Source organism: Anguilla anguilla, chromosome 5 (assembly GCF_013347855.1).
Source record: "Anguilla anguilla isolate fAngAng1 chromosome 5, fAngAng1.pri, whole genome shotgun sequence".
Taxonomy (NCBI): Eukaryota; Metazoa; Chordata; class Actinopteri; order Anguilliformes; family Anguillidae; genus Anguilla; species Anguilla anguilla.
Window position 1 is genome coordinate 63,005,693 of NC_049205.1, and position 18,607 is coordinate 63,024,299.

The 18,607-nt window shown below is 47.4% G+C and overlaps 1 protein-coding gene across 7 annotated transcripts in view; it reads right to left on the bottom strand.

Annotated features, from left to right (window-relative positions):
* Positions 1-18,607, bottom strand: part of LOC118227762 (sodium/potassium/calcium exchanger 2-like) — a 59,845-nt gene that overhangs the window by 23,725 nt on the left and 17,513 nt on the right. For 3 of the 7 annotated variants that reach the window (XM_035418619.1, XM_035418616.1, XM_035418614.1), the window contains 2 exons: positions 7,022-7,057; positions 5,450-5,558 (listed from right to left, as the gene is read on the bottom strand). In XM_035418619.1, the coding sequence (XP_035274510.1) occupies positions 5,450-5,558; positions 7,022-7,057 (145 nt within the window). Of the gene's footprint in view, positions 1-952; positions 977-5,449; positions 5,559-7,021; positions 7,058-18,607 lie in introns of all 7 variants that reach the window. The other 4 variants (XM_035418612.1, XM_035418615.1, XM_035418613.1 and 1 more) reach the window with 3 other exon arrangements.

Below are 18,607 nucleotides of genomic sequence, written 5' to 3' on the forward strand. Positions count from 1 at the left end.
TGTGGGCAGGGCTGAGGGGGGGTGGTGTATGTGGTCAGGGCTGAAGGGGGGTGGAGTCTGTGGGATGGTGGAGTCTGTAGGCGGAGCTGTGGGGGGTGGAGTCTGGCATGGCTGTGGGAGGGTGGAGTCTGTGCGCGGGGCTGAGGAGGGGTGGAGTCTGTGGGCGGGGCTGAGGGGGGGTGGAGTCTGTGGGCAGGGCTGAGGGGGGGGTGGAGTCTTTGGGCAGGGCTGTGGGGGGTGGAGTCTGTGGGTAGGGCTGAGGGGGGGTGGAGTCTGTGCACGGGGCTGAGGGGGGTGAAGTCTGTGGGAGGGTGGAGTCTATGGGCGGGGCTGAGGGGGGTGAAGTCTGTGGGAGGGTGGAGTCTATGGGCGGGGCTGTGGGGGGTGGAGTCTGGGTGTGGCTGTGGGAGGGTCGAGTCCTAGGGGCCGGGCGAAGGGCGGGGCTGTGGGAGGCTGGCGGGACATCTTTGTGAGAGTAGCGCGCGGCGGTGTTGGAACCACAGCGGCAGAATAACGCAGTGGCCGCCGGCCTCAGCGCAGCGGCGAAGCAGGGCACAATGACGCCTCGGAGCTCAGATGGTGCAGTGGAAGCGTGAGCGCTATTCCCGGCGGCTGACTCGGAAACATGGCAGCCTGGAATCTGGGAATGGCAGCCAGGAATCTGGGAATGGCAGCTGGGAATCTGAGAATGGCAGCTGGGAGTCTGAGAATGGCAGCTGGGAATCTGAGAATGGCAGCCTGGAATCTGGGAATGGTAGCTGGGAATCTGGGAATGGCAGCCGGGAATCTGGGAATGGCAGCCGAATGTGACCCAGAGAGGTGACAGACAAAAAAAAGCTTCCGCGTGTTTTCAAGCTGCGATGATAATGGGCGGCCTTTTCTTTTTTTGCTTTTTTTCGAGGCTCTGAGCATGGATAAATGCGCACGCACACACCGGGCGGCTTCAACTCACCGGAATCCGCAAATTCTGAGGAAACTCAAAAGAAGGAATGAAAAGAATGATGTATAAAAGGGAAAAAAGAAAAAAAACAGAGGAGATTAAACAGGTGTACTCATCAGACACATACTGCTCTCCTCAACAACATCCCTGTAATGCTCACCGAGGTAGCCATGAAGACATGAACTGTGTGTGACTGGCATGTCAGTAAGTAACACTGGCCAAGCATGTCAGAGAGACCTGATATATTGGAATAAACTCCAATGATTCTTCAGTAAGCAATGGAATTGGCTGACAGTGATGTAAGCTGCAGATTGTGACCGTTTGCATTGCCTGTTAGAGGTCTTCTTACACGGTTCCTTGATTTTACAGGGTCTGAATGGAATTTCATGTTGAATTTTGCAGTTCGGTATCAATGGTGTCTAACAAAAAAACGTTGCCCAAGCTGCTGTTTACTGTAAAATACAGTACAAAACACAAAGGCTCACTGAAGCCTCCACTATCTTGAGAGCTGGGATTTCAAAGGCGTGATATATAAACACAATCCCACACAATGTCTCACTTAGAAACAAATTCATTTAATTATAAGTAAAAAATTTTTTTTTAAAGTCAGCCGTCTTGTTTGCCAGATACCTGACGAAGCTCAAGATGACTCAGCGTGCCCAACGCTGAAAACTTCTAAAAACACGAAAACTCGAGTTAGAACCCAAAGGAGACATTTATATCGAGAGACGAGCACGTCCTCACATTAAGAGCCGTTAGATTTGGAGGTGAAACCTTTTTAAAGTGGGCAAGAGTGGCCTTTCGGCTCCACGGTCTGACGCCCACACGGAAAGGGTTCTCGTCCGCTAAAAAGAGCGGTTTCGGCGTCAGGACCCCGCCGTTCTGAGGGAAAATGAATCACTTTAATAGCGGGATTACGCACTGATGTACTCTCAGCGCGTAAGAGCCCCCCCCCCCCCTACCCCCCACGCCTCCACAGCTGGCCTCTATCAGAGACGAATTTGGCAGCGATAAACCACGAGGCCCCTCTCTCTCTGGAACGGGCGGCTCCATTTTACGCCTGAGCAGAATTCACCGCGGGGCCCGAGTGCACTCGAAATAAAACCACCTGCACTCGCGCCTCCCCTCTCAGGCCCGTTACGTCCCGCTGCCCGCTCGCCGGCGGGACGCTGGGGTCCCGTTAAACGTCCTCGGCCGTGACCACCGGGCCAGCTGAGCCCGGAGAGGTGGGAGCGCAGTTTCACCGCCAGCTTTTCTTTTTTAAATTCGCAACTTTGTTTTTGTTCAAGAGAGGCATTGTCTGGAACAGCCGTGTGTCTGTGTGTCAGTGTGTTTGTGTGTGTGTGTGTGTGTGTATGTGTGTGTGTGTGTATGTGTTTGTGTCTGTGTGTGTATGTGTGTGTGCTTGTGTCTGTGAGTTTTGTGTGCTTGTGTCTGTGTGTCTGTGTGTGAGAGAAAGAGAGTGTGGGTATGTGTATATGTGTGAGTGTATGTGTGTGTGTGTCCAATCCCAATGCACTATGCTTCACAGTCCAAGAAAACAGACCATTTGTTTTGGAAAAAATACTTTGTAATAACTCAATAATTTTGAGATGGGGGCCCTGAGCTCTTGTTTTTTTTGGAAAAAAATTCCCCCATTCCCCCTTAGTGTAGCTTACAGCTTGGAGCTCGTCAGTGTTTCAGTAACCTCTGAGGAGAAGGTTGCCATCTTGATTTAAGCTCCCTCTCGCCCACGCCCTCTGGAGGCCAGAGGCAGGACTGCTGCAGTAGAGGCGTGGACCTGTCAATCACTTCTCAGGTAAGTGGTGGGAACAGAGTTTGGCTAAGGAGCGTAGAGCACCCGAAACCCCCCCCCCGCCCCCCCCCCCCCCCCCGCTAAAGTTTTGATTTTGGTGAAGGAGCATGAATGAATAACTCTCTGAGTGTGCTGTGTCGCTGTGCTGGGTTAGTTCTGATCTCATTTCCTTTGATGCCGCTTAATCATTTTGTTTATTTGCATGCCGGAGACGGGCAAATATCACCCACATCGCAGACTGATTCTCACTCCATGCCGACAGAATGCAAATGCAGTTTAACATTTTAGCACTTTATACCGTTCCCAGCTTGATTAAATACGCATTCGAGAACTTTGCAGGAGCTAAAATGGTGGGTGGGCACGTCTCTTCGGTTAGGAAAGTCATACTCAACAGCATCACACCCTGCATGTGCTAACAAGACAGATATTTATTCCAATAATGCTAATGTGGCAACAAGAATTTCTAATAAGCACCTTGTCAGCAGCGTGTTACACGAAAATGCGAATCTTACTGACAGTAAAATCAGATCAACACCATTTCCAGTGCTGAAAAATGCTTGTGATCCTGGCGGGGATGTGATTTTCCATGGGGCTTCATTCCTGTGTCACTGCATTTATTCAAACGGATCTTTGTTACGCCGATAGGGATGAATCATTTCCTTTATAATCCAACTTGATTCTTATGGTCAAACGCGATTTTAAAAACTCACTTTTAAATTCCAACTTAATTCTTCCGTCAAACTGAATTATTATAGAACTCGACTCTCCTTTCGCGGGGGCTTAAAGATTACGAGAACGAGACGCAGCCCCAGCCTCCGGAGCGTCTGTAAAAAATAAAAAAAATTTGTTAAACGCAAACCCCACTGTGAACAGAAACGCGCTCGCGCAGATTAAAGCGAGCTCTGCACCACAAGCAGCGCGTGTAATAAGAAGCGTGAAGCGCGGCCGTTAGCAGCGGGTCGTCAGGGCTCTCTTTCGCGGGGTGTTTTCTGAGCGTTCGCAATTTAGACCACAGGCAGCGAGCGAGCGAGCGGGCGAGCGGGCGGGCGGGCGGGCGAGCCGGCTGTCGTCTTGCAGCGGAATGACCCGGCCTTGAGAGCCTAGGAACACTATCAGTGGTTGCTGGTACAACGGGGAGCCTTTTCCTGCGCATTTGTCTGTTTTCGCCGAAGGAGATTTTATTAGTCCCAACTCTACACTGTCGACGAGCTGGCTATGCCTTCTTTCTTCGAATAACCGAGGGGAAAAAATGAATCTTTGTTGCATGAAATAATATAGATTCATCTGATTACTTTTTTTCCCTAGTGAGGGGTATGGTAATATGGTATATAAACGTGTGTTGTTTTTTCATTCGTCTGAGTAAAAGTGTCGCGGTGACATTTGTCTCTGAATTCTGAGCTTCAGCATCACGCTGCGCTGCTTTGCTTTTGCACCCAGAGTAAAATGTGCAGTTAGTTACTGTGGAAATGTTGCCAGAGCGGCAAACATGTAAACTTGCCTTTACACTTACACTGACATTCCTGTGTGCGCGTAACGTGTGTGTATGTGTGGGTATTCGTGCATTCATGTGTGCATATGTGTGTGTGTGTGTGTGTGTGTGTGTGTGTGTGAGTGTGTGTGTGTGCATTCATGTGTGCATACGTGTGTGTGCGTGTTTGTGTGTGTATTCCATGGAAACTGGCAGTTTGTTTGGCCGGCAGACATGGTGGATGTGGTTCACAAAACATCGTGGTTCAATTCTACAATTGCTTACTAGATGTATTATGGTGCATTCGGGAAATTTATATTGCCCTAAAATGAATGACAAATGTGATTTTAGAATTGGAACACTCAACCAAGATGGCTGACGGCCAAAATTCTACACTATACAGTAAGCAGGGAGCCATTTTGGCACAGCCTTTGTTTACCGTTATCAGTGTTTATCACCCCACTGATAAAACAGATAGCAATGAAATCGATTTACAATTCATCACCAGTGGCCATCAGCCATCATGAAAGACATCTAAAAGTCAAGCCTGCCAAAAAAAAAGTTTTTTCTTGTGTAAGTTTTTAACAGAGTTTTTGTGTCACCCTCTGTGAAGGTGCAGACTTGGGCACATCTGGAGACGTCTGGGCACAGTGGCCAAGAAAGCGCTTTCACAAATAACAACCCAAAAAAGACATTACAGCAGTGCATCCCCCAGAACACGTGCATGCACCAAGGAACGTGAGAGAGCCTGCCGCAGGGACAGTCAAATATGACCCAGGGGACCAGTAATCCTGCTGGTTGTCCTCTCTACCTGACGGGTAACTAATTGATTAAGGATTAATGCCCCTGATTGGCCAGAGAGTCTGCTCCCCTGGTGTCCCAGGTCTAAATCAGGCCCTTATTAGAGAGCAGGAGTGAGGAGCAGCAGCACTGCTGGTCCCCAGGGCCCGGCCCTGAGTTTCATAATCAGAAATTTTAACTTACACGCATTTTGTATTTCTTACCCTTCGAAGAGAGAGGTTTGTTTCGAATCTTTGTTTTTTGGTTTTGTTTTTCAAAATTACAAGTCAGTGTTCTGGAACTCCATTGCTTTCAGTTACCAGCAGTGATTTTTACGTCAGCATTAGAATGTTCAGATAAGAACATTCTGATCACATATTGTGACCTCACACTTAAAGTGTTAGTGGGTGAAAGAGTGAGGTTTGAAAGAGAGAGAGAGAGAGAAAGAGAGCATTCTTCTCCTTACCTTCACTCAGTGGGTCCAGGGTGTGGATCATCAGCTGGAATATGCTGTTCCTCATCAGGGTGTTGTGAAGGGAGGCGGAGCTACCCCCTCTCTGGAGGCGGGGCCTGGCCTGCAGGAAGAGGAGGAGCATAGAATTAGCCCCGCCTTCCCAACGGAGTCCAGGGATCGATGTGGGCGGGTCGCCATGGTGACTGTTCTGTACCAGCAATATGCTGACGTTTCTCACTAGTGTCTTATTTCAGGGAATACATTCCATTAACAGACAGGCCATCTCTTTCCTGTTTCCTTTCCTTAGGAGCACCAGGTTTGCTTCAGTTCTTTTTCTAAGCCAAAATTAAAAATAGTAAAGTTTTAAAAAATTCTGACTAATTTTTAGATCTGAACAAAACCAACCTACATTTCTAAGTTAACCTATTTTTCATAAAGAAGAGATCCAAACATACGTTTATAATTCATTTTAAATGTAACTTCCAGATGAAGGCAAGATATTAAAAGTATTATTTAATTTTAAATTAAAAAAGAAAAACAACAGCTTTAATCATTTAAGGCAGTATGTGAAATACAGATTTTATTTAGATGGTATGAGAAGGATAGTCATGGTTCTGTAACCACTTTTGGTTGTGTTGCACTATGGAGGCTGGCCTAAGGTCAGTGCAGCTTGGCACATCTTGACAGTGATGTCACTGTTGAACTGGATAGGTTCTTCTGTGATGGCACAGTTGCACTTGGAGAAGTTATTCCGTGATCTTAAAGGTGATTTGAACAGGTTCTTCTGTGATGTCACTGCTGCTTTGCTTGGAAGGTTGCTATGACAACTGACCTACAGAAACCTACGGATACAACCCACAGTATTGTCCAATCAGACGGCTGGTATTCCGTCACTGTTTAAATGTCAGCCGTGAGCAGTGTGGCTTCACCGGCTTGTGGCCAGCAGGAAATGAGGTCACACCAGCTCCCAACTGTCAGGCTTCTGTTCCTAGTGAGAGTTCTGGTCCCTTTATATACTCATATTGTCTCAGAGAGGAAGTGTTGATCTAGAATCAGGTTTGCTCTTACAATATCCTAATCTTATCAATTATGTGCTACAAGGCAAAACTGATCTGAGATCAGCACTCCAACTCTGTGTCACTTTTTCAATAAGAGCCCTGGTAGGTATGACAAGCCATCCTCTTATCTTCAGTACTGGAGTAGGGAACAGTTTGTCGTGGACACACACACAGGTGTTTCAATGGCCAGTGGAGGACATAAAATGCAGAGTATTGCTGGTGCGTGTGTGTGTCTGTCTGTCTGTCTGTCTGTATGCGTATATGTGCATGCATGTGAGTATGAGTATGTGTGCATGAGTGTGTGTGTGTGCATTTGTTTATGAGTGATTGTATGCATGTGTGTGCATGTGCGTGCGTAGGAGTGTGTGCGTGCATGCATGTGTGTAGGAGTGTGCATGTCTGCGTGTGTGTGGTTGCTGGGAGGGGGCGGTATTAGAGGAGGTGTCGGTAGGGAGAGGGAGCACACGACAGCACTTGTGTACAGCGGACACACACAGTACCTACAGTCAGATGCAACAAGACCTACCGACAGCTTGGTCCCATCGTCCCCTTGGCCCGGACTCTTCACAGGGGGGGGGGGGAGAGAGGGAGGGAAAAGAAAAGAAAAAAGGAAAAAGACACGGACGTGTAAAGCGTGCTGTAGACCTGGGAGACCAGACAGCTCACACCACAGAAGAAGGGACTGTCACGCTGATTGTGATGTCACAGAACCACTGTACGAGAGACGGAATGAAGAAAGAACATCAAAGACCACTCGAGCGGAAGGAGCAGGAGAATGCTATTAATACCAGGAGAGCGGGTCCATTGTAGAGATGTGTCTAAAGGAGCTTTCGCAGTAAGGTTAGAGATTACGACCGCACAATCAGCAAAGGGAGGAACCACCGCAAGAATTCCCGTGGTCACGATCACACAACAATTTGACCGCAATTCTGAATCTCCTGAGATAAGTCCTGCACTTCTTCAGAGGATTCGTGCAGAAGGCAGTATTAGCCACAGCTAGACCTATGTCTGTGCACAGCCATGCAGGGCAACGCAGGGTACTTCATCCTATGATCCATATTCAGCACATTAATCCAAGGTTAATATTAACGTGATTGCACACCACTGTGATATCTTAGCAAGCAGTATTGTCCTTTTCATTTAAAATGTGCTTGTTTTCATTTAAGCAGCATGATACTTTAAATGAAACATCTCCGATGCAATCCTCGTACTGAACAGAAAGAGTTTAAGTTAAATGAAAACGAGTGAAATGAGCTTGAGGATCATGTTCCCTTCACCGTAACACAAAGGGACAATGGAGGGGAGAGGAGACTGATTGGGTGATACATTCTGAAACCAGACTTAGGCACGTTTGCCAGAAGATTCCTCTAAAGGGGAAGGAGAGATGTGTGCGGGAGTGTGTGAATCTGACTGTGAGTCTATCTGCCTGCCTGCCTGTCTGTCTCTGTCTGTCTGTCTGTCTGCCTGCCTGCCTGCCTGCCTGCCTGCCTGCCTGGCTGTCTGCCTGCCTGCCTGCCTGCCTGTCTGTCTGTCTGTCTGCCTGCCTGCCTGCCTGCCTGCCTGCCTGTCTGTCTGTCTGCCTGTCTGCCTGTCTGTCTGTCTGCCCATCAGGTTGATGTTACCGACTGGCATCAGTCTGGCAGCAGATTTAGCCCCTAACAGGCTTGACTAGCTCACAGCCGATTCTGGGCTTTCACATTTGCTGTTTGCTCAGTATTGACCTCCCAGCTCCGGGGTTTTCCGCGGTTTTCCTCTTAAGCCTGATTCTGCGCACTAGTGTCCACAGCGTAAGACGCTCCGCGGAAGAGCAGCGGTAATGAAGTGTTATAACCGCCATCGCCTGGGGATTATGAACAACGCTGGCCAGGTATCGGTGGGGGGGGCATGTTTTCAAAATGAGAACATTCTCATGGTCTCTCTCTGTTCTATCCTTGTGCTACTCCCACATTACTTGGTGTTAACATCCTTCGTCATGGAAACGCAGGTCGCCATGGTCACAACCACAGAGCAGTCCACTTACGAGCTCACAAACCCCCCCACCCCCCCAACCCCCCTCCCCCCAACTCCCCCTGCCACATCCATTGTCCCCTCCCAGTGGTACAGTCCACTCTAAAAACAGCTGTTCAGTCCATCTATCGATCAGGTGGGCGCTAAGTGCTGGTGGCGGTTGAGATTTGGCGGATCTGTCGTTCATTGAGTTGATTGGAGCGGAACCCCCCCCGCTGCCCCCGGTGAAGAGGACCGATCATCTCTCCGAAAAACGCAGGTACGTAACAAAATGGCGCCTGAAACCACTCTGAATTTACCACCTTCAGGCGGGCGAGTCCTCTCAATCAATCAATCAATCAATCAATCAATCAATCAAAAAAAAAAAGAATCAGAACTTATTCATATAGTGCATTTCACAGACAATTGTCACAATATGCTTCACAGACAGCACTGGCATAAACCCCCACAGGAGCAAGCCTAAAGCAACAGCGGCAAGGAAAAACTCCCGGTGGCAGATGGGAAGAAACCTCGGAAAGGAACCAGGCTCAAGGGGGGGAACCCATCCTCCTCTGGTCAGCTCTGGGTGTAGACTGGTGACCAACATGGTCACTTAGTCAATGTTTACGTTGAGCAAATTAGTGGCAGCTAGGTGACGATCCTAAAGTTGTGGCTCAGGTGATGGGCGGGGCCGGGTGGCGGTGGTGGAGAGCGGCAGGTGGTGACGCAAGTTGGGAGGGTGGAGGTGGCGACGAAAGAGGGGCCGAACCACATTGGTGGGGGGAGTCCAGACTCTCTCTCCTAAAGAGCAGGTATCTCATCACATCCTGAAAGTTTTGGCAGGACAATGGGGATTAGGATGGGGGATTGGGGGGTGGGGGGGGGGGGGGCAGTCCAGCTGAGCCAATCCAAGAGTCTACAACAAACAAAGCCAGCATCCCGTTCTTACTGCTGCTCAGACAGCGGCAGCGGTGTCAAGTCGGGACAAACGTCGCTAACGCAAATCCTTTCTGACTCATTTACACATCAAAAATAACATCCGCAGCCATCCCCATAGGCTGGGAAATGGAAGCGCAGAAAAAAAAGAAAAAGTCGAAAGCTGAACCACATCAAAAACGCACTTCATCAATGTTTTCAAGCTTCGATGTGCCCAGGGGCACCATCCCGTTTCGCCCTAGCGTGCATCTGATAGCACCGCCGTCCCCGCCGTCCTCTGCTCCTGCATAATTCACGGTAAAATTCTCAGTGCTGTTCCAGCACTGGCAGAGAGATTTAAAAATAAAACATAATCAGTGCAAAATGTGCTCTATCAGTGTAAAATGCATTTGCAGTGTAAAATGGACTCTATGAGTGTAAAACGGACTCTGTCTGTGTAAAATGGACTCTGTCAGGGTTAGAATGAGCTCCACCTGTGTGAAATGTACCCTTTCACTGTTAGACTCATTTAACACAAACACACCGAATACCTAATTAATCACTGCCGGACCTGAGGGCAGTGTGCAGTGCTACTGCTTTAATAGACTGCTGCTGAGCATGATGGGTAAATCAAAGGGAACCTTAATGAGGAGGACAGGCCATTCAGCCCGAATCTAGAATCTAAAAACCTATGAATAAATAATGAGAACAGTCCATTCAGCCAATCAACAACAAAAGAACATAAGAATACATAATGAGGAGAACAGGCCATTCAGCCCATCTAGAACATAAGAACATAAGAATACACTATGAGGAGAACAGGCCATTCAGCCCATCTAGAACATGAGAACATAAGAACACACAATGAGGAGAACAGGCCATTCAGCCCATCTAGAACATGAGAACATAAGAACACATAATGAGGAGAACAGGCCATTCAGCCCATCTAGAACATAAGAACATAAGGATACATAATGAGGAGAACAGGCCATTCAGCCCATCTAGAACATAAGAACACATAACTACTGTAGTAGAACGGGTAGTTCATCGTTACCTACGGATAAGGGAGCATCCAGCCCTGCATCAAGCCTGGACTTGACTACCCTTGTGGGTTTCCGCAGGTCCCTACAGGAAGTGAGCGCGTCTCTTTGGGATTATCGTTTGATGCCGCAGGCTACGGTATGAGGCGACGCCGATCTCCCGGTACATTTTCGGGCGCTACGCGCGCACACGCTAGAAACAGTGCCCGCCGCGTCACGGCTCTCTGTTCTGCGTTTGACGCTCCATCTCCGCGTCGTTGTTTGCACTTCTCCGCTCACCCCCCCCCCCCCCCCCCCCCCCCCTTGTTCTCGTGGGGGTTTTTAAAAAATATTTTCTTAATGTATCTCACAATGACAGCTTTGCAAGTCACCCGGGACTGTAGGGGGGGATCTGCCAAGAAAAATGGGTAATAATAACAGTTCTGTTCGGTGATAATGAAACTATGACTCACACAGGCACCGGTTCTCTGTTCTCTCTCCCTCTCTTTCTTTCTTTCTCTTTCTCGCTCTCGCTCTCTCCTTTTTGACACATCTGAGAAAAGGCAGTGCAGCACAAGAAGGACAGATATGGAGTGTTTGTGCCGTCAGGAAGCAGCAGGGAAACGCATCAGCTGGAAGGACGCAGGAAGGCTGGCCCGTGTCGCGCATTAAAAACTGCAGCCCACTCTGGGACCTGTTAACGCTCTGTCCCAAAGTCACGCTCTCGAAATGCGATCCAGAGATGCAGCGTCAGTGCCCAGAACTCTCTGAAATGCTCAGAGCATACAAATGTGTGTGTGTGTGTTTAGCCGCAAGCAGTGATTACAGGGCCAAGCACTCACATCTACAATGTAACCAACAAATGGAGTGAGCCTACAGGGACCCAATGTGGCCAAAAATCACTGTGTCGATATTAAAGAATATCCTCCTTTGCTTTGGAGCGTTACGCCTGTTTCTAATGCAGAATGACACTGCGTTTTCACTGGCTTGCGGTGCTCACGCCTCGATAATTATTCCTGCAATTATTCAGTTCAGAAATACAAATGAAAATGTATTATTCAAAAATGAAAAAAGCTTTATTCTCACGCTGAAGCAAAGGCTAGCACGCACAACCTTAAAAAGGGGGGCAAAGGTCAGGCAAACCCAATGAGAGGACGGAGGAGAGGACTAAGAACTAATCTCTGAGTCCATTTCCAGTGGTCATTACCAATCTTCTTCTTGCTCGGTGTCTCACCAGTTCACACTTCCTGTGCTCCTTAAACCTCGGGCTCTGATTTTTAAATGTCAGCGCGGCCCCTGGTTATAGCGGCTGTGGAGGTGTCATCGTTAACCGGTGCACGGGAGTCAATGACACACTCCGCTCTCGTTAGGGCCCTCAGAAAGCTGGCTATTTCACAGCCAGGCCCGGTCTGAGCTGACTTCACCGCCCCGGGGGGAGAGCTTAAAATGGAGGCGACCCAACGAGGATCCCAGGGTCCCGTGTCCGAATCGGCACGCTCGCCTACTGTTCAGTATACTTGTTGAGTACACTGGATGGGAAAGTGGTTAAGCAGGCAAAATTATCTCTAAATGTAGTGTACTTAAAGTCCCAGGATGATATACTTATTTCTGGGGCTTCTCGGAGCACACTTTTCAAAAAAAGTAAACAACCATTTTGGTCCCGTTTTAAAAAGGAGGCACAGCTACACTGATGTTCTCATTCAACAAAAACAACGTGAGCAACGTGAGCATGGCCGCAAGGCCAACAGTAGGCGTGGACAATACTATGGTGGATACTTTATACTTTTCACATCATGGGCCATCGCATACTAAAAAATATGCACTACACAGTACACAGTATGCACAGTCGACAGTATTTTGTATATGTATTTAGTATATGCATTTTGAAGAGGCTGATTTGGACACAGCCCTAGTTTAGAGAACACAATGCAGCTCACAGAACATCTGCTGTTTGAAGTTATTATGATATTTAACACCTGAGTCTTTGTCATGGAATTCCATACACATTTGTTGTGACAGCATTATGTTGGTTTTGGGGAATATGCGGCTGGGAGTGGGCAGGGAGGATGGGGGTTAGCAAGCGCTACACAATAAAATATTCTGTTTCAATTTAGCTCTAGCAGAGTAAGATTAACAATCCGAGCGAATTAACTAAGAGATTATTTAAACTGGAACATTTTCCTGTGTGGAGTCTTCGTGTGATCTTTGCGGTTGATAAAAACGGAGCCTCATCGCTGATGGTGGAAACAGAGATGGCAGAATAAATAAAGAGAAAGTCAGAATTAGCCAGATTGTGCATCACAATTGAGAACTTATTATGTGTCACCCTGCTGTGTGTAATACTAAGAGCTATTCCCAGATCCACAGTTATACCGGGGAGGATTGCTCACACAAGGCTGTCATTGGCTTGTCAACCAGCCAATCAGGAGTCTGCTCTAATCATCTCCCACTTCCAGCCTCGGGCCACAAACTACAGCGTGATATTAATTTGCTGCTCACAATAATCATCTTCATCATAATCATCAAAGTTAGTTACTTCAAACAAAATGTCATTTTTGTCGCTTCTTTTTCTTGCCAGACAGGGTCTTTTTCAGGTTAGGGCTTTTTTTCCCCAGCTGCTGATGTCACACACAGCTGAAGAGGCTTTTCTGGGGGCTGGTGATCGCTCGGACGAATACAGGCGATCATTCAGACGGAGACAGGTGATCATTCAGACGGAGACGCCCCGACTTCCACCTGCGCCAGCCACTCCATCAGTGAGAACCCCCAACCCCCCCTCACCCCCCATTCAATTAATAATGTACTATAACATGTTATAATTATATATAATATGATATACTATTATTTTGCTGTTGTATCATATCGTATGTTTTATGACTCAGTATGGGTATTACAGTCATACATAGTATGGTAATATGGGGAAAGATAGATGATGCAACCACTTGTTGGTAACAGATGTAATAGTGGTTTAGCCATAAATATACGGGCAGTGAATATCTTCGATTTTTCTCTCTCTCTCTCTGCGGAGAACGTTTCGCTGGTTTTAAGGAATGTGGCAGTTGGATTGTGTGGTGAGGTGCTTTGTTTGTTTGATGCTATTGTCGTCTTGATGTTTAGCCTGATAATGTCCTGTGTAGGTAATGTAGTGTCCTGTGTGGATCCCAGGAAGAATAACTGCTGCTTCTGCTGAAGCTAATAGAGATCCTAACAAATGAAATTAAATGAAATGAAGTCACTGGGTGCCGTGGTAAGCCTGTGAAACAAAGGACTGAATGTGTAATTTCAAAACAGAAATCAAACAGAACATTTAATACTGTGTTATAATTGTATTGCTGTTCAAAACTACTTAATTCGTTTTCCTTTCGTTTAGCGAAAGCTTTTTTTTTGTCCAGAAATAGTAAATGGATTCCTTTTACCGGTGTTTTTAAGGTATTTTCCTGTCCTTGAATGGACTCTTACTCCACGGATTGCAGTTTTCGTACATGTAATGTGATTAAATGAGCCTTCATTCATGAACAGAACTGCAGGTTAAACTGAAAAAACTTTTAAAAATCTGCTGGGTTTCCCCTTTTTATGGAGCGCAAACATCTTTACATCTTTAACTCCAGTGTTTCATCCAAAATTATGGGCATTTTTATGGAGTTGGTCTACCCTTTACTGCTATAACAACCTACACTCTTATGGGAAGGCTTTATACTAGATATTGGAGCATTGCTGCAGGGATTTGCTTTCATTCAGCCAGAAGAGCATTAGAGAGGTTTGGGCACTGATTGGGCGATTAAACCTGGCTTCCAGTTGACTGTGCAGGCCAGACAAGATATTCCACACCGTTCTCAACAAAACCATTTCAATATAGGCCTTGCTGTGAGCCCGGGGGCACTGCCATACTGAAACAGAAAAGGGCCTTACCCAAACTGCTGGGGAAGCACAGAATCGTCTAGAATGTGATTGTATGCTGCAGCATTAAGATCTGCCTTCACTGTAACTAAGGGGCCTAGCCCAAACCATGAAAAACAGCCCCAGGCCAGGGGTGTCCAGACTCTTTTGGTCATACAGTGTATTTCTGTAGTAAGGACAGAACTGGAATTCCCTGCGAGACATTCATTCTCACGCAAAGCGAAATCGGAATCAGGGAATTACTCTGCGGGAATCTCCTCCTGAATCCCTCTACAATCACAGCCCTGGCTCTTTCCCTCCATCTCTCTGTATCTCCTTTATGTATCTCCCTCTTTTCTTTCACCCCCTCCCTCTGCTCTCTCTCTATCTGTCCTTCTCCAAGATATTTTTCTGCCTGTGTCCCTCCCCCTCTCACTTTATTTGCTCTCTCTCTCCTCTCTTCTCCTCTCTCGCTTCTTTCCTCACTCCCCCCTCTCTCTCTCTCCTCTCTTCTCCTTTCTCTCTTCTTTCCACACTCCCCCCTCTCCTCTCTCCTCTCTTCTCCTCTCTCTCTTCTTTCCTCACTCCCCCCCCCTCTCTCTCTCTCTCCCTCTCTCCCTCTCTCCTCTCCTCGGTTTTTGCCCAGAGGAATAATGAGGGCTCAGAGCACGCGGAGACCTTAAGCCACCCGTTCGCTAATTAGCTGTCCCTTCCTCTAACGAGCGGCGGCTCTAATTAGGGCAGCCGACGGGACACTCGCTCGGCACCCCCGCCCGGGGGGGGGGGAGTTACACAACCTCGGGACAAACACCGAGCATCCTGTACGAAAAAAAAAAAAAAACCTCCCAAACGCCAGGCGCTGGCACGGGGAACCAGGACAACAAGCAGCGCCAGGCTCGCTCTGATCTCACCCTCACCTGTGCCCAGCCATGCCACACACAGCCCTCTGCCCTCAAAGCTGAATTTATACGGCACGCCTGTATGTTACAGTGAGCGTGGCAGACAGCTGAGACACCTAGTATAAGCTCAGCTCATTTCCCTAAACCCCGATGCACGTTTTAATATAAGTCGCTCTTCGTTAAATGCCAGTCAATTCTTAAATATAAGTGCAAACACAAATTATACTTTTTTTTGGTTTGCTTTCTTTACCGTAAACAGTCAGTGATGAAAGTATTTACATCACTTCCATCTGTTTTTGATTTTCAGCTAAATTGATTTCAGCTGAAGATTACTGAGAATAGCTCAGCTTTCAATTTTCAGCTTGATGACCTCGCAAAAGCTTACAGAGAATAAATGCTAATGTTTGTCCCACAATGCACCCCTTGAACAGGCCTTGTGGGCTCTGCTGTGACCTGGAATGGCACACACACAGTCCAGGCCAAGTTCAGGTCTCACCCCTTAATCCCCCTGACTTATGCTGAAGAACATCCTGAGGAGGAAGTTCCGGAATCTTCGGGATCCTCCTGTTCCGACTCTCTAGGAACTCAGGATTACTGAGAGAAGTCCAGAACACATCACTACATACAGTGTCTGAATTAAAGCAGTTCTGCAAAGAAGAGTGGGCTAAAATTCCTCCCCAGCGATGTGAAAGACTGATATCAGATTACAGGAAGCATTTGGTTGCAGTTATTTCTCTAAGAGAAATATGCAGTGATACAGGAAATCAGGAATGGGGAAAATACTTTTCCACGGCACTGTATATATATCCACATCCGCCTCTCCACCCTCAATCCTTTCTTTCTTCCTTTTAATATCTTTCCATACCCCAAATGTTTTTCTTTCTCTCTCAATCTCGAATGCCCAGTCCTATTTGCACGCCTGCACTAAAATTATAATTTGCATTTATTTAAGCATTTAGCAGACGCTCTTATCCAGAGCCACAGAATTGGAAACACAAAAGGGTTTGGAGAAGAGAGGAGACCAGGCCAAGCTATCAGGGGCTGCCAGAACATATCATCCTGATGTACTGACATCCTGTCCATATCTAATGTACTAATTTTACTACACTGCTTGTGTGTGTTTTTTTAATAAATGAGTATGTCAGTGTAATGAACAGTGCTGTGCACTTCAATGTCTGCATTGTACATTTAATTTTTGAGGCTGATCGCTGCGTCGCGGAAACTCAAACTTAAGGCCTTCTAACTCGGAAAGACCGAGCCAGCTTCTCACAAGACCTCTTGTTTACTGATGAAAGGAAGATGCCCAGCATCAAAAATGTACAGAAAATAATTTTTTCTTTTTTAAAAACAGCTTCATTAATAATAATAACATTCTGAATCGCTCTCTCTACTGAATCCAAGCGATGGTTATTTTTTTCCCTTCAGAGCTGGGCTCTCTCAGACTGAATGTGAGATCCGACGTGCCTCCCAGACAAAGCGGATGTTCTCTTCCTCTTTCCATCGCCCGACTGATCTTGGAAGCGACGGGATTTGTCAGGACGGCGGGAGCGTTCGGCTGCAATCACGGGGAAATGAGAGCGGAGCCGCGGATTCTTCGGCTCGGTGGAAAAAAAACAAAAAAAAAAAAACTTTTCCCTCCGCCTCGCTCGTTTGAAACAGAGGACGCGGAGAACAGGAGCGTGCGTTTAAACCCTGGGGGCGAGGACGGCTGTTCCTCCCTTTTTAATTTGCCAGCCAAAGAAAGGGTTTGATCCCAGTGCACTTGCAGCGTGATGTCAGCCGCTGCAGCGTTAGGGATTCAAACTCAGATAACGTGTAAGAGCAAACAACAGCAGCACAGAAGCAATGCTTCAGCTCTGGTGCTTCTTCCCTGCCACAGTTTATTATGTGATACTGAAGAGGAAGGCATGCTCACTTTTCCATAGTAACCAGGAAACAAAAATGGATTTCTGATGACATCACAAAGGCATTGCGGCGCCATGGCAACAAAAGGCTTTTTATTGCAGCGAGACGGAAAAAAAAAGGTGGTTTGACATTGGTGCATATCATTTTCTTAATACTGCCTTTTTTATTTTCGATTTTTTTACTTTTTCTTTTGGATGAAATCATTGTTTTTAGATTATAAGGATCACTGCCATTGTACTTACCACGCATGGCTTCTCAATTAAGCCAATTAACATCTAACAGAGTTTACACGAGTCCAACAGAAATACAATGTCTATCAGTTGAATTAATACTGAACAGTATCTATCTATCTATCTATCTATCTATCTGTCTGTCTGTCTGTCTGCCTGCCTGTCTCTCTGTCTGTCTGTCTGTCTGTCTGTCTGTTTGTCTAATAATAATAATAAGAAGAAGAAGAAGAAGAAGAAGAAAAAGACATGAGAAACGCTTGGCTCTTGCTCTCTGATATCCAAAGGCACTCTGAAAGCACCTGAAAGCAGTGTGGCAGAGACTCAGCTGGCTCGTCCCTATCGACGGGCAGGAGAGGCCTTGGCAGAGGTGTTAAGTGCCCGCATCGGCTGCATCATGCAAATCTTCCCCTAATTAGCAATTCCAAGAACCCGGCTTGATTGCCGCCGCCGCGCGGCTCTGTAGTGGGGGGGGGCGGGGGGCGGGGGGGGGGGGGGGGGGGGGGGGGGGGGGGGGGGGGGGGGGGGGGTCTGCGTTTCAGACACCACAGCGGCGATGTAAATAGCTTGGTCATGCGGGTCTCTCTCTGAGCAGCAGGAGGTCAGTCAGGACAGCGCAAGGCCTACCCAAAACGCCACGGTACTGAGAAGCTCAAAACATCCTTTTTTTTTTTTTTAAAGAAAGTCATGTTTCACAGAGATGGAAGTGTTGTTTAAAATATCTCTGATCCATTGTGCTTCAAATTTCCTCACCATTCACCTACCCTGCCTACTCCCCCAGGGCCCCTGCCTACTCCCCCAGGGCCCCGCCATCTACCCCAGGGCCCCGCCTGCTCGCCTTCCTTTCACATTGGTGTCCAAGCAAAGTAATCAAAAAAGAGCCACTGTTTTGGAGGAGCCCCCAAATTTGCCTAGGGCCTCCAAAGTCTAGGGACTGCTCTAATCACGTCTACCTGGAACAGCAACCCCCCCTCTCCAATTTAATCCCCCCCCCCCCCATACCCAATACCTACACCACCTAGGGAGCATTCCATTCCTCACACGCCCACACAAATGGCTAACAGCTAAAACGGCTTCGTTCCACCAGTCCTACATTTTAGCAGAAGCTCTTACTGAGAGGCAATTACACAGTCTACAACTTAAAAAAAAAAAAAAAAAAAACACAATCCATTTAAACTGCCCGATATTTTTCCGAAGCAAATTCCCAGGAGGCTGGGAATGAAACCGGGACAGCTGAGTCACAGGCCCCCAGCCGCCATTTCACATTCATCTCCAGGCAACTTCA